At 40.0% G+C, this 20,555-nt stretch overlaps 2 protein-coding genes across 2 annotated transcripts; both read left to right on the top strand.

Annotated features, from left to right (window-relative positions):
• The first annotated feature begins 480 nt into the window (after window positions 1–480).
• On the top strand, window positions 481–7,128 carry LOC124274201. The gene is made up of 4 exons (XM_046709507.1): window positions 481–762; window positions 4,587–4,947; window positions 5,248–6,104; window positions 7,081–7,128. Exons 1-4 carry the CDS (start codon window positions 481–483, stop codon window positions 7,126–7,128), a joined length of 1,548 nt encoding a protein of 515 aa, XP_046565463.1.
• Window positions 7,129–11,120: 3,992 nt separating this feature from the next.
• On the top strand, window positions 11,121–12,209 carry LOC124274199. Its single transcript, XM_046709506.1, has one exon. It carries the CDS (start codon window positions 11,121–11,123, stop codon window positions 12,207–12,209), a length of 1,089 nt encoding a protein of 362 aa, XP_046565462.1.
• The last annotated feature ends 8,346 nt before the right edge of the window (window positions 12,210–20,555 follow it).

The following is a 20,555-nucleotide window of genomic DNA, read 5'->3' as shown; positions in this document are numbered from 1 at the left end:
TAGAAAGTTCTATGTCCATAATGTTAAAATGTATATCTTGTAAAAAACAAATATAAAAAGAATTCCCCTAATGGTTTCTAATGAAAGGCTAAAATATATTACCCAACGTACATTGTTTTAGTGCGTCATAAAACCTGATTCCATGTTTCAGCTATCTTGTACAAGTGTGGACTGTTATGGCCCGGTAACCCACGCCTTGTGCACCTTCATTTTGGAGTCTCGTCGTTTGGAAGCGTCTTAGCACCGTTGGTTATCGGACCTTTCCTCAGCGATGGTGCCGTAACGGAGATGTACAAAACACGGTATAACATCACAACTGACAGGGGTCCTTTCCAGCACAACAACACACCTGTTTTCAACGCAGAACATATACAAAACAGGCGGAACTTGACATCCGTGATGAATATTTCATCTCTTCAGATTGACAGCATTGATTGTAGTGGTCCTGGCGGTATTACTCTTCTCCAATACCCTTTTATCATGTTTGGGGTGATCTGTGTTATGTGTGTGCCGGCTTACGTCTACTTCCACGTCAAAGAACAATCTTCGTCTCAGTCAGACCAATATGAGACACTCAATGCAACACAAGACAACCCTGAGTCTCAGAAACGCAGGAAGAAGGACTACCTGTTTATCGTGTTCATGTTCCTTGTGCTTTTGTCAGGTCAGGGCTTCCCATCAGGATACAGCGGTCTTCTGGCAACGTTTGGCATTGAGAGTCGCCTCCAGATTAGTCTGTCCACCATGACTCTTATGACATCAGTATTCTGGTTTTCGTTTCTGATTGGTCGATTGGTACCGTGCATTCTTCCAGCAAGTGTGAAACAGATTTACATCTTGAGTGCAAGCTTTACGGGACTGCTAATTGGTATAATTGTGTTTTGTTTTTCCTTTGATAATACTGCAGCACTCTGGGTGGCGTCTGTGATTCTTGGACTGTTTTCAGCGCCTGTCCTACCTGCTGGATTAGCATGTTCAAAGCAAATCCTGAACGTTTCGCCAAGAATAGTTTGTGTATTTATTATTGCTGTTGGTATTGGGTTTTCCTTTCCCTACATATGTGGTGAGCTCATGAATGGATATGGTACTGATGCCTTTGTTTACTTCTTTATAGCTTACTATTGCTTTACTGTTTTGAACTTTATAAGCCTGCTTGTGGTTATCAGATATGTACTGTAATATATTTGACTTGTCATAACTTATTCTGTATCAATACAGCCTTCATATTGTGATGTTAATGAGTAAAGGGACGGATTGGCCATAAGATATCTCATATAACAAGTTCATTGAAATCATTATCCTTCTCGACATTTACTGTACATATCTCACTGATGGGTAAACCGACTTATCAAGACAAGTATTCACATATTGAAACACACAGGTTGTGTTATAATGTCTTACTGCCATTCTTTATGGTCTAAATGTGATAACCTGTTACTTTCATGAATAAATTACGTGATAACAGTTTATAAAATGCTTCAATCTATTTTCGTTGATCTAAAACATCCTCCTGATCATGGTAGATGTTTTTGTCATGACTCACAATGTAATGTTAAAGGGGCGAGGTGTGAGGTGAAACGATTAGGTTGATATCTCGCATAACGTTCATGGACGTATATGTTTATAGGTGTTTGTACAATTCCGGAATTGTAATGGGTATGTGCTGAGTTTACTTGTCTTGGTTTTGTCTCCATAATGCTGATTGTCAGACAGGGTAGCAACATGCGCTTTTTAATATATAAGAATTGGAAGTCGCGGTGGCTGAGCAGGTTAGGTATCTGACTTTGTGTGCTGGCGATTTGGTGCCTGATTCTGAGGGTATGGGTTCGAATCTCGGATGAGAATCAACTCAACAAAAGGGCTAGAATCTGTACTTTACTAAGAAAGTGTAATCCCAAATATATCACATGTTATAAGTCTGAGAGACCTCAAATAATATGTCAGTTTTTAACAGATCGGCAGTTCCAGGTACGTGTGGGTTCCACCATGTCTGATATGGATGATCAAGAACAAGGTGTACCACAAGGTAGCATATTATCAGTAACGTTATTCAGTTTAAAAATATAGGGCCTACACAGATCGCTCGTCCGCTCGAAACACGATTATGGCAAAAGCAATCTACAATTATTAGATTCTGTTCACCACCAAGGACTCGGATTTTGCCTTGGGTCTTTTAGAACTTCTCCTGTTGACAGTCTCTACGTTGAGGCCGATGGGCCATCTCTAAACCAACGTCGAATATAGTTGTACTTTCAATATATCTTAAAACTATATTCTAATGAGTCAAACCCAGCATATCACTGGGTTTTTAATCATCTTTATGAGGATCTGTATAGCAAGAAGTCTTCTCTTATTCCGCCACTAGGAATAAGAATTAAACCTTTCATTTCTGCTGCTGACATTGAGCTCGAAAATATATCTTCTTTCCGCAGACTTTCTTCTCCTCCTTGGCAATTGGTAAAACCACATGTGGACCTTACTTTATCTAAACTACATAAATCGGAAACAAATAAACAAATCAACTACAATACCAACAAGAATATAATCAGTTAAGAAGGAATTATGATACGTCAAATCAATATTTACAGATGGATACAAGGATGGGGACACTGTTGCTTGTGCCACTATCATTTGATCCAAAACTTTATCAACCAGATTACCAGATAACTCTTCCATTTTTACAGTTGAATCGAAAGCCATTTTAACAGCTTTGCAATATATTAGTAAACAGTCTGAACACAAAGAATTCAATATTTTTTCAGACTCACTCTCTTATCTTCAGGCAATTAATTGCAATTCGTTACAAATTCCACTTTTACCTGACATCATTGAATGATACAATAATCTTGTTACTGGGCAATGCAACATCGCCTTGTGTTGGTTGCCGAGCCATGATGGAATCTTTGGCAACACAAGGGTTGCTGCTGCTGTGAAAGCAGCCCTCGACAAATCTGTGACGCCACTTCTTACCCCATACAGTGAGCTTATATCAGTGAACAGATTGTGAGTGGCCGAATCCTCAGGGGGGGTTGAAGTATTATAGAATTATTGTCCCCCTGTGAGGTACGTAAGTACCAAAACATTCAAGGGAAATTGAGCTTACCAAATATTTTAAAAGTAGTATTTTGTGGTTTTAAGTCATGGCTAAATTAAACTACAATCACCAACGCCTGAAGGGATCATGTAAATCCGGCTTGCGTCCATGCAGGTAGCAAAAGTACCATAAGTCCCCACCGTCTGTATCGTGATCTACCTTCAGTTGCTGGTGATCCATAGCCCGTTTTTCATATGTATTCTATTAATAGTAAGAAAGTTTTAGATTTACAAACTAGTTTTGTATTCATATCTGTGATCCTATAGTGGTTTTTACTGTCCTTCGTTGGCAGGTTTTTATAATTCAACTCTGTATTTATGATGTATTTAGTGCTTACATATGGATGAAATACTGCCGATGTGACTTCAGAGTTTAACTCACTCACTCACAAACATAATTTTACATTTCTACGATTTGCCTACATCTACTGATTAGTCAGAAACTGACCTTTCACCCAATGAACCAATCTGGAGATCCTCTCTCCACCAGTTGGAACTTAACAGAAGCTGGCCTTTGTGTGCTCTTGTCTAATAAATGATCACGTAGTACAAAATGATTAATATTACAATTTTAGTCCCTGTGGACGGGGATTGAAGTAGTATTAGAAAAAGTACAATTGTTTTAATAAACAGCTACATGTTACACTTGCCAGGGACTGAAGGGGTGGTTCAAAACCAGCTGCGGTCCCACATGTGCATGTAGCAGATGTTGTGTTAGTCCCTATGATCCCAACTTTGGCTTGCTGGCTATTTTTATTCCAACTAGACTCACTGATGCGGTGATACATTTGATATTGTTCTTGGACAGTTGTTTATGTGCATAAATTGTCAAAGTCATGCATGACTGAAATATTGTCAATTTTAAACTGTATTATCACAATAATAGTTAGCCTTATAATGACATGTACATCCACGTGTATGCATGGGACATTTGCATAAATTATCTTTGGGTAGTGGGTTTGTATCAAATGTCAAACGTTCTGGAACAAGCATACTTAAGACATGAATGGGCAGCAAGCCTCCCAAGTGACAAACAAGTGTTATATCCTTCAAAACATTCTGTGGCAGGTCTCCTCGTGTGACTGTACAGTTTGGCTTCAACATACTAGATGATCTGTTAGCTCAGTTATGACCCGCCTGTCAGCCATATTACAAGGTATTACTGTACATGTCCATTTCCTATTACTGGTAAGTAATAACTTTTTGAATTCAAGAAAATGTTTCACATTTACATGTATGAATAACAAATGTCCTTCGCGTGCTACTTACAATATACCATTTCAAAAAGTATATCTTTTTAATATAAAGTGCATATATACATTAATTATTTATCACTTATCGGTAAAAGTATAAAACTGAATCACTAGAAATCAATGTTGACACGAGGTGTTGGCGAAAATGGTAACACCATATCTCATAACTGGTTTTCGTGATTGATATCCACATGCTTGGTCATTATCGAATTGCAGCCCGGCCCTGGTGATGTGGCTTAGCACTTGTGTACACATTTTCAGCTAAAGCCCCGTAGAGGTTTCCTCCTAAATATACACGTTACATCTTCTTTTCAGGGAGTTATTATTGGAATTATAGGACCAATCTTACCCGACCTGAGATGCCTCTTCAACGCTGGTCTAGACGAGCTGAGCCTTCTCCTCTTAGTATTTGGGGTCGGTGGAATCTTCAGTCAGCTAATAATATCATTTGTGATGGAGAATGTTCCTATATATATCGTGCTTGGCGTTCTGATTGTACTGAAAGCCATCTACTTTTTCTCATTTCCATATGCCGGAAACATCATTATGGGCACAATACTACAGACGTTAGCGGGAGTACTTAGCGGAGCCTGCTTTAATCGTAAGAATATATAAAGCTATGCTTATCATATTGAATTATATTGGATCACCTTTACGATAATGCATGTTAGTTTACCTAGAAAGATTAGACAGTTGCATGGTCGTAACAGGAACGTTCACTAGTGAGTGAATGCTCCCATCCAAGCTGGTATTTTATACAGAACTATAGGAAATATTTTTTGTACATTATGTCAAAAAGTGGATCTTTAAAAAGCAAAATGCATATATAAGATATGTTTCTCCTTGAACGGTTTCTAATGAAAGGCTAACATATACTACCTAACGTGATTCCATGTTTCAGCCATCTTGTACAAGTGTGGACTGTTATGGCCCGGTAACCCACGCCTTGTGCACCTTCATTTTGGAGTCTCGTCGTTTGGAAGCGTCTTAGCACCGTTGGTTATCGGACCTTTCCTCAGCGATGGTGCCGTAACGGAGATGTACAAAACACGGTATAACATCACAACTGACAGGGGTCCTTTCCAGCACAACAACACACCTGTTTTCAACGCAGAACATATACAAAACAGGCGGAACTTGACATCCGTGATGAATGTTTCATCTCTTCAGATTGACAGCATTGATTGTAGTGGTCCTGACGGTATTACTCTTCTCCAATACCCTTTTATCATGTTTGGAGTGATCTGTGTTATGTGTGTGCCGGCTTACGTCTACTTCCACGTCAAAGAACAATCTTCGTCTCAGTCAGACCAATATGAGACACTCAATGCAACACAAGACAACCCTGAGTCTCAGAAACGCAGGAAGAAGGACTACCTGTTTATCGTGTTCATGTTCCTTGTGCTTTTGTCAGGTCAGGGCTTCCCATCAGGATACAGCGGTCTTCTGGCAACGTTTGGCATTGAGAGTCGCCTCCAGATAAGTCTGTCCACCATGACTCTTATGACATCAGTATTCTGGTTTTCGTTTCTGATTGGTCGATTAGTACCGTGCATTCTTCCAGCAAGTGTGAAACAGATTTACATCTTGAGTGCAAGCTTTACGGGACTGCTAATTGGTATAATTGTGTTTTGTTTTTCCTTTGATAATACTGCAGCACTCTGGGTGGCGTCTGTGATTCTTGGACTGTTTTCAGCGCCTGTTCTACCTGCTGGATTAGCATGTTCAAAGCAAATCCTGAACGTTTCGCCAAGAATAGTTTGTGTATTTATTATTGCTGTTGGTATTGGGTTTTCCTTTCCCTACATATGCGGTGGGCTCATGGATGGATATGGTACTGATGCCTTTGTTTACTTCTTTATAGCTTACTATTGCTTTACTGTTTTGAACTTTATAAGCCTGCTTGTGGTTATCAGATATGTACTTTAAAAGGCTTGACTTCTCATAACTTAATCTGTATCAATACATCCTTGATGTTGTGGTGTAAATGAGTAAAGGGACGGATTGGCCATAAGATACCGCATATAACAAGGTCATTGAATCATTGCCCTTCTCGTCATTTACCGTACATGTCTGACTGACGGGTAAGCCGACTTATTAGGACAAGTATTCACATATTGATCACAAGGAAACACACAGGTTGTATGTTATGATGTCTTACTGGCAGTCTTTATGGTCTAAATGTAATAACCTGTTACCTTCATAAATAAAGTACGTGATGCTTCAATCTATTTTCGTTGTTCTAAAACATCCTCCTGATCATGGTAGATGTTTTTGTCATGGCTCACAATGAAATGTTAAATGGGCGAGGTGAGGTGTAAACCTTAGGTTGATATCACACATATAGCAACGTTCATGGACGTGTGGGTGTTTGTACTATTCCGGACCTGTAATAGATATGTGTTGACTCCGAGTTGACTTGTCATGGCTTTGTCTCCTTAATGCCGATGGCCAGACAGGGTATGATATGAATAAAATTAACAATACTGTAGAGAAACAAAACATACACCTGTTCAGTCCCGAAGGACAGTTGTTTAGGACCAATTACAAAAGCATGGTAACAAGATATGACCGAGTCGAGTAACCTCTTCGCTGACAAACCATGTTCGGTAGTATCTCAAACGGGGTTTTTTTTGGGGTTGATTTTTTTTTGGTTTAGCTTTTGATATTGTTTTGTTTTGTTTTGTTTTTTGCTCCAAAGGCTTGAGCTATTGGAACGTTGTCCAATGTGCAGGGAAAATTGAAATCATTCCTCCTGTCGTACAGTCTTTTGCCACTCTGAATAGATAATATTATGCATCTGACTATAACTGGTATCCTTCATTTCTGCTTCAGATGGATAAATCAGTGGATGTAGATTGGTTAGTTGATTGCTGTTGACCGATATCACATCATCGATTACCCGGAGCTTAAATTTATTTTCTTAGCCAAATTGTCTTTTTTTGGCGTTTTGGCTCAGAATGTTCCATTTTTATATTTTATTATTTATATATATTAGCAAAAAAGGGAGCACAGTTTGCCCCAAGAGGATACTTCCTTCTTGCCTCAATATCCCATATTTTACGAAGATACCATCAACGAGGAAGTCTAACGTATCAATGGTTTCTCAATAAACTTCAGATACCAATGGCTTTCATTTGTTGACACGTTTCCTTGTACCTATATAATTGGTCACCACGTTCTGTAACAAATGTTCATTGGATAACGGGATAAATGTTAGGTCCTTAGGTTTGTGATATGGTATAGCTGTATGCTCTAAATATAAGCATATGTTTTTGTAAAATTGAAATGGGCTCTTTTCTGATACTGAAAATAAGTTGATGCAATTCTGTTGAGGTTTGAGAATCGACTTGGCATTAATTACACAGTGACTCATCTAAAATACTTCTGTGATCCAGGTTAGAACTGATAACAAATTGTATCGGGTAGTCATGCCAGTTGCGTAGACCTAAGCTCGTGCTGTTGATCACTGGATTGTCTGATCCGGACTTGATTATTTACATATAGCTGGAATATTGCTGACAAACAAAACAAACATGTGTAAGTTGTGACCGTTCAGCCAGCATCAGGATCACTTAACTTTCTACCTAAGAAACTTGTTCTCGACGTATCAAGTTGTTTTCTATTTCTCTGTCTGTGGTATCTCAACCTATTTTCTACAATACTATACTTTGTTAACTGCAACCATTTTTAAACCGTTCAAGACACGATAAATCATCTCCAACACGTTCTGTGGATCCTTACTAATATACAGACACAGTCAACGGTTTAACATATAAACAAGATTTATTGTCCATATGGTGAAACATAAGCAGTGTCATATATATAATATGTGCGCATGTGTACATATCACTTTTGCCTAGCAACCATCGTTTCTGTGTTTCATCGTCTGTGACGTCGTTAAACAATTGAACGTGACGTCAATGAAGAGGGCCGTCACATTTGCTTACCTTGGTTTACTGCACAAATGAACCTGAATCTAATGGATAATAAAGTAATTATTACACTCGAGAGCAATACAAAATGTCCCACTCGTTTCGTATAAGTCGTATGACACACTTGCTCGTATAATACTCTCTATATATTCCACTGAAAGCATGTTTGGGAATTTCAAATCCTATAGAGGTGAACATATGTTCTCAACTGTGTATATGCATGTTTATGGCTTGTGCAAGTTTCCATACACGTTATTCATCTGCATATTCATTGATATATGATCACCATATTTTCACGATGCTGTATCTCAGTGAGCAGTAACAGTTGGCTAATATGGCCGGCAGTACCAGTGTGAAAGGCGCGGTCTTCTACCTTCATTCCATGTGTTTAGTAAGTAGCTCATTTCGTTGCTATCGTTTCCATTAATAGTGGGAAAGTCAGGTGTATAGTATAAGATATATCCATGATAAAAACTTGTTACACTGTTTTGCGAAATGTAATGAGTTGTTTTTGCTTAAGATATACGAGATGTTGTTGCATTGCTTTAACATATGATAAATCTGTACTCTAAATGCTCCGGAACAATGTAGTGTCAGTTCGAATCATGGATGGGGCTCAATCCCCAACAGTACTTGAATCGGTATTTTTCTGAGAAAGTTTAATCCTAAATTTGACATAAGCAACATTTAACCACTGAAGGTATTGTGTATTCAGAACAATATTGCCTTTCACATTTACATATAAACAGAATATTAGTCAATGGAGACATGGGTTGAATAAACCCCACAACATAGGAATATTTAACAGTATCAAACATATTCAGAAACGGAAACAATATTGCAACATCCTACACATGGAACCTATACATGTGTGTTCACATATTGTGATTCATTTAGGTTTAACATGACTACAACTATATATTTTAATTATACAGGGAATACTCTTTGGAGTAATAGGACCTTCAATCCCTGACCTCAGATGTTCACTTGGCGTCAGTCTGCAAGTTGTTACATCCCTGGTACTTTGGTTTGGGTTAGGAGGTGTATCTGGTCAAGTTCTTGTGGTTGTTCTACTGAAGAAGATGCCGACCTACCTCCTCCTTGCTCTGCTTATAACCCTCTCAAGTCTATCAACAGCCTTGGTGCCTGTTTCCGGGAACATATATTTCGCCTCACTGCTTCTGTATCTTGCTGGGCTGTCTACTGGACAAGGGATGTCAGGTTAGTCGGGGGTGCTCGGTTGCCCAGTCGCCTTAATGCGTGGCAATATGAGGGTTCAAATCCCGATGTTCCCTGATTTGATTTTGTTTCTAGGTTTGTCGGCACATTATACCTACTCGAGCGTTTCAACACATTGGTCTCACACCTGGTTCACTTCCATCTTTTCCACATTTATGTGGACTCTTTGGGATATAACTTGAAAACTGTTCAAAAGGGGGTCAAAGTCATCTTTGTCACTCATTCACACCGGCATCATTGAGTTGGTTTAATGCCACAGAATTTCAGTTATATAATGGCGTCTCAGGGAAGTAACCCCTTACATTGATGCTGATCTTGCAAAGTGAAGTCCTAGATAAGGAATATGTGGCTTACTGATCAGTGTCACGGTCACCATCACGATAAGTATCACGGTCAGCATCATGGTCAGTATCAAGAACAGTATCACGAACAGTATAACGGTCAGCATCACGATCAGCATCACGATCAGCATCACAAACAGTATCACGATCAGTATCACAGTCAGCATCACGGTCAGCATCACGGTCAGCATCACGGTCAGTATCACGGTCAGCATCACGATCAGCATCACGATCAGCATCAGGGTCAGCATCACGATCAGCATCACGGTCAGCATCACGGTCAGTATCACGGTCAGCATCACGATCAGCATCACGATCAGCATCACGATCAGCATCACAAACAGTATCACGATCAGTATCACAGTCAGCATCACGGTCAGCATCACGGTCAGCATCACGGTCAGTATCACGGTCAGCATCACGATCAGCATCACGATCAGCATCAGGGTCAGCATCACGGTTAGTATCAAGAACAGTATCACGAACAGTATAACGATCAGCATCACGATCAGCATCACGATCAGCATCACGATCAGTATCAGTCAGTATCACGATCAGTATCACGATCAGTATCACGATCAGTATTACGATCAGTATCACGATCAGCATCACGGTCAGCATCACGGTCAGCATCACGATCAGCATCACGATCAGCATCACGATCAGCATCATGATCAGCATCACGATCAGCATCATGGTCAGCATGACGATCAGTATCACAGTCAGTATCACGGTCAGCATCACGATCAGCATGACGATCAGTATCATGCACAGCATCACGATCAGTATCACGGTCAGCATGACGATCAGTATCACAGTCAGTATCACGGTCAGCATCACGATCAGCATGACGATCAGTATCATGCACAGCATCACGATCAGTATCACGGTCAGCATGACGATCAGTATCACAGTCAGTATCACGGTCAGCATAACGATGAGCGTCACGATCAGTATCTGAGTCAGCATCACGGTCAGCATCACGGTCACAATCACGGTCAGTATCACGGTCAGTATCACAGTCAGTATCACGATCAGTATCACAGTCAGTATCACGATCAGCATCTCGATCAGCACCATGGTCAGCATCTCGATCAGTATGCGGGTACAGTATCTCGATCAGCACCACAGTCAGCATCTCGATCAGCATCACGGTTAGTATCATGGTCAGCATCACGATCAGCATCACTATTAGTATTACGATCAGTTTCTCGATCAGCATCAAGGTCAGCACGACAATCAGTATCACTGTCAGCATCATGGTCAGCATCACGATCAATATCACGGACAGTATCACAGTCAGCATCAAGAACAGTATCACGGTCAGCATCACAATCAGCATCACAATCAGTATCACAGTCAGCATCATGGTCAATATCTCGATCACCATCACAGTCAGCATCTCGATCAGCATCATAGTCAGCATCATGGTCAGCATCATTGTCAGCATCACGATCAGTATCGCGATCAGCATCACAATCAGTATCACAGTCAGCATCATGGTCAGTGTCACGATCACCATCACGATCAGTATCACGCTCAGTATCTCGATCACCATCACAGTCATCATCTCGATCGGCATCACGTTCAGTATCGTGGTGAGTATCACGGTCAGCATCACGATCAGTATCACTGTCAGTATCACGGTCAGTATCACTGTCAGTATCACGGTTAGCATCTCGATTAGTATCACAATCAGCATCACGATCAGTATCACAGTCAGCATCACGGTAAGAATCACTGTCAGTATCACGGTCAGTATCACTATCAGCATCACGGTCAGTATCAGGGCCAGTGTCACGGTCAGTATCACGGTCAGTATCACCGTCAGCATCACAGTCAGTATCACAATCAGCATCACGATCAGTATCACAGTCAGCATCACAATCAGTATCACAGTCAGCATCACGGTCAGAATCACTGTCAGTATCACGGTCAGCATCACGGTCAGTAGCATTGCCAGTGTCACGGTCAGCATCACGATCATTATCACAGTCAGCATCACGGTCAGTATCACTGTCAGTATCACGGTTAGCATCTCGATCAGTATCACAGTCAGCATCACGATCAGTATCACAGTCAGCATCACGGTAAGAATCACTGTCAGTATCACGGTCAGTATCACTGTCAGCATCACGGTCAGTAGCATGGCCAGTGTCACGGTCAGTATCATGATCAGTATCACCGTCAGTATGTCGATCAGTATCACGATTAGCATCTCGATCAGTATCACCAACAGTATCACCGTCAGCATCACAGTCAGTATCACGAGCACTATCACGATCAGTATCACGATCAGTACCACAAATGACAAAACCCTTTCAATATTTGCCATTTGCCCTTGCTGAAAGCAGACATGACGTTTAAAACAAGACTGTGTAACCACTCATGACACTGAAATATGAGTAAATATACATATGAAGCCAGAGTAATTTAAATTCAGTCACGTAGATGCCTAGCAGATAGACGGCCTAATGATTTAATAGTAAAATTTAGATATTATGTAAACGCTAAAATAGACACCTCAAGAGTACCTCTAAACTTGGTACAGAATGTCCACACTGTAGGGTTTTGTCTAATATACTTTACTTCTCATTACAGTTTTGGTACATCAGATGAACGTGGTATGGCCGGAAAATGCAAAGATTGTTCACCTACTCTTTGCTACCGCTGCCCTTGGACCAGCGCTTGGACCTTTGATTTTAGGACCATTTCTCAGTAGTGGTGCGGTCACCATGTCATTTAGAAAGACGTTTGATGTAAACAACAAGTCCGAAGGCTTTGAACACTTGACGTTTAATACGTCTGATGACTATATGAGACCATCTACGTGGACTATTATGGCACCATATCCATCCACGACAGAAGAACACATCAACACAACAGAACCGTGTCAGAATGTTGTAACTTTCATACAATACCCGTACATCATGTTCGCTTTTATGGGTCTCCCTGCAATTGCTGGGCATATTTTTTTCCACTACAAAGAACGACAGATGCCAGAATACGAAATCATGCCAAATCAAGAAGCCAGACGACGAACAATAACAGAGTGGTTCTATATAGCTTTGATGTGTACATATTTCATCCTTGGACAAGGTATTATGGGCATTTACAGTTCACTCCTGACAACATTTGGTTTCGATGGCTCTTTACAGCTGTCTTTGAACCAAATGGCAGTGATGACGTCAACATTTTGGTTCAGTTTTACAGCGGGTCGGGTTTCTCCTAGCCTTCTGCCAAACAGCCTCAAACATACACATTTTATCATCGCGGTGTATGTTGTTATGTTTATTGGTCATGTATGTCTGTTCTTAGCACAAACAAGCGTTGACCTCCTATGGTTTTCAACAGTCCTAATCGGTTCCAGCACAGGTCCTTTACTATCGGCGGGATTAATTTGGTCCAGAGAAATTATTGCCATGTCACCAAACATAATTACAGCATATATTGCATTCACTCTGGCAGGCTTTGTTCTAACCCCCGTGTGTGGTTACCTAATGGGAGAATATGGCCCAAATGCGTTTGTATATTTTCTTGTTGGTATATTTGCCTTTAACATCATTGTATTAGCATCCCTAATTATTTTAGCCAAATATATTTGAATACAGGTAAGTGTTATTACTTTCAGCTTACTTCCTATTTAGAGATATGATATGGCTTAGATATTTGCAGAATAATAGTTTACTGTGTAAACAATAATTGAAATGATGTACTTTATTGCTGATACATCTATCTGATCACAGAATTTGGTCAATGGTTGTTTTCGTGCTGTATTTACCCCGAGGATAGGAATATAGCTATGCTTTTGAATTATTAAACTTTCTCGCTGATACAGCTATGTGAAATCTGGGGATAAGATTTTTAGGTAAGAAGTAAGCATCCCAGTGGACACCAGTTGTTCTTCCTGTATTGCTTATCGGTAGGGATAGTTTGGTGACATGATCTTTAGTCTTGTTTAAATTTGACAAACTTTCCTGTCTATTCCCCTTTACGTGTGAATAGGTTATTGTTAATATTTGAAATGAAGACATGCTGTCAGTGTCATACGTTCACGTCTCAAATCATCAACACATATTACAGACATGTTATACTATAGTGAAGGTTGTTAAGTTACGTGTTACGTGTCAGAATTACAATGCAATACCTAAAGAAAAGAACGAACGCGCCCATGTGTATATATATATATATATATATATATATATATATATATATATAGTTTGTGGGTGTGCGTGTGGCTGTTGGTGTGTGACTGTGTATTTGAGAATAAAGACATTAATTATATATTGTATTTATATGTTGAGATATCTTTCATATGTAATAAGTTCTTTTCTGTACTGAGATTTACATAGCTATAGAAATTTATGCTTATGAAATGTTTATTAATGGTATGGTATACAATGCGAAAACGTGGTGCTGATTGCCATCTGCCAACGGACACGTCAATGCATGGTTAGGCATCTTCAAAACCACTGTACTGCAATGTGCATTGTTCTGCTTGCTTGCTGCAAAATGGAAAACCCTTTTTTGTACTTATACAATAACAACACACATTTATCATAATCTTTTTTCAAAACAAACGATTTACATCCCTTTCTATCTTACCTCACACATAAATGTCGCTTTCTGATTGGCTGAGCGCTCTTCTATTATTTTCAATGTACCCCGCTTACAAGCGTGTAACATTTCAATGTACCCCGCTGTCAATGGAAAGTCATTTGGTACTTCGTGGTAGTAATTCTTTATCTCGAATAACATTGAATCACGTATGATGTACGGAAATTACCGATGTTTTACGAATGCAAATCGATGGAAGGGAGATAACTCTAAATCTGTTTTTCTTGTCAGCAAAACCTAGCGATGGCTACTCAAAGATTTGTACCCGTGCTTAAAACAATTAAAATTAAGGTGTTCAGGAAGATAAATACGTTGTTCACTGGTCCCTCGGGGCCCATGGGTTGATGTACCCTCGATGTTTGTTTATGTTCCCCTCGCCCTTCGGGGCGATGTTTTTTTCGAGTTCAGAGAACATAAACAAACATCGAGTGTACATCAACCCATGCCCCCCTCGTGACCAGTGAAAAACTTATAGTGTCATTTATAGCATGCAGTTAAAAAGACTCATTCTGTCCTAGACAGCGGACACGCAAAGCCTCACAGAACACAACCATATACGTAAGCCTTACTACTCTGGTGCGATCACAACCTGGTACACAACCTATAAAGCTCCAAGTCTGCATGGTTGTCAAGAGAGAGAAAAACGTTTCACTCTGCAGTAAGGCAATAGTCGACTTCCTGGCTAGATCCAGGCTAGAAGTGGTCTTCAGTAGCCCATGCTTGTCGTAAAAGGCGACTAACTGGGTCGGGCGGTCAGGCTCGCCCACTTGGTTGACAAATGTTATAGTATCCTAATTGTGTAGATCGATGTTCATGCTGTTGATCACGGGATTGTCTGGTACAGACCCGGTTATTTACAGACCGTCGCAATATAGCTGGAATATTGCTGAGTGTGGCGTTAGACGACAACTATACAAACTCCTGTAGAGATTCGGAAAGAACGTCCTCGGGCGGTGGGGTAGCGTGATGGTTAAAGCGTTTGCTCGCCACGCTGAAGACCTGGGTTCAATTCCCTACTTGGGTACAATGTGTGCAGCTCATTTCTGGTGTCCCCTGCTGTGATGTTGCTGGAATATTACTAAAAGCGGCGTAAACCCATACTCATTCAATCAAGATTGAACCCCTTAAATTTCTAGCATTGGTAATTTTATACAGATAGTACAGAAATAAACCAATGTAGTAGATGACTTCCCGGTTTTCCTTTTAGATTAGTCTACCAGATGAATTGCCAATGTGGAGACTCTTACATAGGTGAAACGTCCCGCCCTCTCCCACTACGAATTAAAGAACACAAAACTTCAGTCCAGAAAAAAGACTCCAAATCCGCCATAGCCGACCACACCCAAGCCATCCCTGGGACAACATCCACATCCTGGAAACCAACCGATCAGACTACAAGATTAGGAAACTTCTTGAAGCCATAAATATCCAACGCTTCAACCCCACCATGAACCGGGATCAAGGTTATTTTATCTCCTCAGCCTATCACCACCTAATTAAAGATCACCAGTAATCCACCGATACCTCGTCCAATTGGCTTCTATTCTCCCTTTTGTGCATTGTAATCACAACCAAGCAATGTGTACATCAACCTACTCTCTTCAACTCACGATTACCATCTCAATGTACATCAACTCATCTATTGTATCAACTCATTCTGCATATTGTTTTAATCACTATCACTCTGTACATCAACGTACTCTGCTCAAATCACTAATTAGCAATACAATGTATATCAACATTGTCAATTGTATATACACACTATGCAGCTATGTATATATTCTCCATGTTACAACTCTTTGTATCACTTGTTTGATGACAGTGTTAGTACCTACACCGAAACGTCGCACTCATTCCAATAAAGAAGTTGACTATCCATAGAACTTGGTTTTCCTTCATCTATACAACTTCTAAAAATGCCTCTCAAAGAAGAAATGGTGTCGATTGGCGTATATAGAGCAAGAATTGGACTCTTCTCTCAACCCAAGGGCACCCGGCAAGTAACGCTCGACAAACATGGCGAGTATTCACCTACTGTCGTTGGTACTGATGTGCATTTCAGACTTGTTTTGTGTGCAATGATGTTTTCACTGCACATGGGATTGAGTTATGCTGTTATGGTCACATGTGAAAATATCGATTTTCACTCATATTTACCAAAAGAGCATGTTTATGAACTTGTATATGCCACTGACGTCATGCCCGTTGAAGCTGATTGTACAGCTTGGGTAGCTCAATCTCAACGTACGCCCGACGTCTGTCTATTAGGACTGACTGACTGACTGAGTTTGGTTTTACGCCGCTTTTAGCAATATTCCAGCAACATCACGGCGGGGGACACCAGAAATGGGCTTCACACATTGTGCCCATGTGGGGATTCGAACCCGGGTCTTCGGCGTATCTGTCTATTAGGAGGTAATCCCGTGCCGGCTGGGGTTATAACACATCGGATTCTGTGTGCTAACGACGTAGAAATGAACCCTGGACCAGTGACCCTAGACGAAGTTAGGGACACCATACTAAAGGAGGTACAGAACGTGAAGCATGAGCTTGGAGGCCAGATCAGCTCACTCTCGAGAGAAGTGCGCGATTTAAGCGCCAGGTTTACAGATCTCGAAACAAAGCTGTCAAACCTCCATAGTGATCTGGAAAATGTGCGTCACAATCAGGACATAATGTATGAGGACGTCTCCTTGATCTCCGTCCAGATGGAAAAAGTAGAGGAGAAAATATCACAGTTCGACAGCGAGATCGACAAACTAGAAGCCTTCAGCAGACGTGACAACATTATTCTATACAACGTTGCAGAGGATACAGGGGAGTCGCACAACGATTGTAAGTTCAAAGTACTTGACATTTTGAACAATAATGTAAAGACTAAGACCTGGATTGCTGATGACGTCATACGATCACATCGACTCGGCCCCCAACATGTTGACATCTCTAAACCGAGGCCGCTCATCGCTAAACTACGCCTCTCTGATGACAAGATCGAGGTTCTGAAATCACGAGCAACACTCAAGAGTAACGGTTATGGCGTCTCCAATGATTTAACCGCCAGACAACGCCAACAACTTAAGGATGTTAGAGCCCAGGGATAGATCGGTTACTTTAAAAATGGTAAGCTGATGACTAAACCACGTAATGATGCGCAACCCCAAGACACGGGAAGATCGGAGAAAACCAATCGATAAACGAGGCGAAGTGACATTCATAACAGGAGATAGCAGTGCGGCCAGGCCCAGGATCCTCTCTCACAGGATGGAAACTACTCGCGCACCGGTAACAATAAACTGTCAGTATTATCATGGAACATTAGTGGCTTGTGTAAAAAGTTTGATGACCTTGACTGTATAGCTTATCTCAAGTCATTTGATATTGTGTGTTTAACGGACACATTTATCACTGATTTTGCGAACTTGTACTGGCTACCTGGATATCAGACATACTTTGCCCCAACAGTGAAACTATCTTCATCAGGTAGATGTTCTGGTGGTGTGTGTGTTTGTGTGAGACAAGAAATTGTGAACCAGTGCTTTCAACTTAACACACAGATAGACAATTTGATATGTCTAAAATTTCCCAAAGCTACATTTAGTTTAATTAATGATTTCATGTTGTTGTGTATGTATGTTCCGCCTGTAGGCTCTACATTTTACAACAGAAATAATAATTCTGGTTGCCTTATTGATAAACTTGAGGCTTTTATACTGGATCATTGGACTGATTTCACGTCATCACATGTATTACTTTGTGGGGATTTTAATGCTCGCACAGCTAATGAAAATAATCCAATCCTTGAGCAAAGTGTAGACTTTGGTAATGATGATGTATATATTGAAGAAGACAATGCCCCTGTCGAGCAGCGGGCGTCACATGACTCTACTATTAATAGATTTGGACGCATTTTATTGGATTTGTGTTATGTTTGTCGTCTGTATATATTGAACGGGAGAGTTGAAGGTGACAAAGGCGGCGAGTTTACTTATGTAGGAGAAAGGGGTTCTAGTGTTGTTGATTATTTTCTTGCATCTGTTAGTTTTTTTAGAGTTTGTAGAAATGCTAAATGTTGGTGATCGGTTAGACTCTGACCATTTCCCCCCTTGAGTTATCTTGCAGGTTTCCTTTAAGCAGTCATGCTAAGCGTACTGTAGATTGTGATGACCATGACGCTGACTTTAGATTTGTCTGGGATGAATCGAAGATAGACTTATTTACTGCATCATTGAGACAGGTGCTGCATATCAATGATAATTCTTTATTAACTAAACTTGAAAATTCCCATGAAGAGGGCATTGCAGATTTTGTATATTGTCTTCTTCATTCAGCTTCAAGTATGAAAAGACAATGAAGCATTTTGATCCTGGAACTAGTAAACCTAAATTGAATAAAGCTTGTAGACAAGCGAGGACAGAAAGCAGGAAAGCCCTAAGAAAATTTAGACGATGTCGTAGTGAATATAATCGTAAAGGTTACTGCAGACTTAGAAACATTTATAAATCTTCTTGCAGAAAGTTCAAATATGATATCCAATCGTCAAGACTTGAGCGACTTAATAACTCCCTAAACAGCCCGAAACTATTTTGGAAAAATATACGTTCTCTGAAAATTCGCTCTACCCCCATAGTAAATATATCGCAAACGGAATGGTTATGTCATTTTAAGAATCTCTTTTCCAAGGAAGATATTTCTTACGATGTTGACAATTGGTTATCAGATTGTGACAGCGATGTGCTAAGTGAAGAGTTTAATGATGTTGATAGGCTTGTGCTGGAATCACCTATTACGGAATATGATATACTGGATGCTGTGTCTCGTCTTAAAGTTAGTAAATCTGCTGGAGTTGATGGTGTTATTTCAGAAATGCTAAAATACTCATTACCTGACATTATGCCCTTCCTGGTTAAAATGTTCAATCGAGTATTTGATACAGGTCGTTTTCCTTCCGTATGGGCGCAATCTATTATTTTCCCGTTATATAAAAACGGAAATGCACAAAATCCTGACAATTATAGGGGTATTTCTCTGACTAGTATTCTAGGTAAAACTTTTACATCTATTATCAACAGTAGGTTAACACAGTGGTCGAATATGAGAGATTTAATACCGGAACCTCAAGCTGGATTTAGAAAGGACTACTCAACATTTGATCATATATTTACCTTGTATGCTATTATTGAGAGATATTTATCCTTTAGCAAGCGAAAGTTGTATGTAGCTTTTGTAGATTTCAAAAAGGCGTTTGATTCTGTAGATAGAGGTAGAATGTGGAAATGCTTAAGAAATATAGGTTTGAGAGGTAAAATGTATGGTATCATAAGATCGATGTATTCCAATGTAAAGTCATGTGTCCACTGTGGCTATGGTGTGAGTGACTTTTTCGATTGTCCTGTCGGTCTGCGTCAAGGATGCATTTTAAGTCCTTTACTTTCCTCCTTTTTCATTAACGAATTATATTTAGATATCATGAAGTCTGGTAAACATGGCATCCAACTTTCTCCCGATGTAATCGAACTTTTTATGTTATTATTTGCTGATGATGTCATTCTTATGTCCAGCTCTGTAATGGGTCTTTAAAATCAAATAGATATACTCTCAGCGTATACAGATAAATGGCAGTTGAGTGTGAATCTAGATAAAACAAACATCGTTATATTCCGAAGAGGTGGTCCTTTGTCGGCTAGAGAGAAATGGTTTTTTTAAAGATAAACGTATGAATGTTGTGAATGATTATAAATACCTTGGCATATTGTTTACCCGTACGCTGAATCTGAATAAGTCCGTACTTAACCTGGCGAGGAGAGCAAAGAAAGCTCTTTTACAACTTCACTCTGTTGTTCCTATGCTCGGTCTTGTTCCACCGACTATTTACTTCAAATTATTTGACTCTCAGATACAACCGATTTTACTGTATGGATCTGCAATGTGGGGTTTTAAAGAGTATTATACCATAGACAAAATTCATTTGCTTGCCTGTAAAAAGTTTCTAAATGTTGGTTTGTCAACACCAAATGTTATGCTTTATGGTGAATGTGGGAGGTTCCCATTGTACATATCATCTTATTGTCGTTGTTTAA

Source organism: Haliotis rubra, unplaced genomic scaffold, assembly GCF_003918875.1.
Source record: "Haliotis rubra isolate DU_JTF1 unplaced genomic scaffold, ASM391887v1 Scf189, whole genome shotgun sequence".
Lineage (NCBI taxonomy): Eukaryota > Metazoa > Mollusca > Gastropoda > Lepetellida > Haliotidae > Haliotis > Haliotis rubra.
Note: the sequence above shows the minus strand (reverse complement) of the source record. Positions and strands in the feature narration are given on the sequence as shown.

Bases quoted from the DNA above. Each gene is read 5' to 3' on its own strand.
- LOC124274201 (XM_046709507.1), top strand. From the start codon at position 481: ATGTTTGGGGTGATCTGTGTTATGTGTGTGCCGGCTTACGTCTACTTC. The intron at 763-4,586 runs GTATTCTGGTTT...GATGTGGCTTAG, and splicing joins CCATGACTCTTATGACATCA to CACTTGTGTACACATTTTCA. The intron at 4,948-5,247 runs GTAAGAATATAT...TCCATGTTTCAG, and splicing joins TAGCGGAGCCTGCTTTAATC to CCATCTTGTACAAGTGTGGA.
- LOC124274199 (XM_046709506.1), top strand. From the start codon at position 11,121: ATGGTCAGCATCACGATCAATATCACGGACAGTATCACAGTCAGCATC.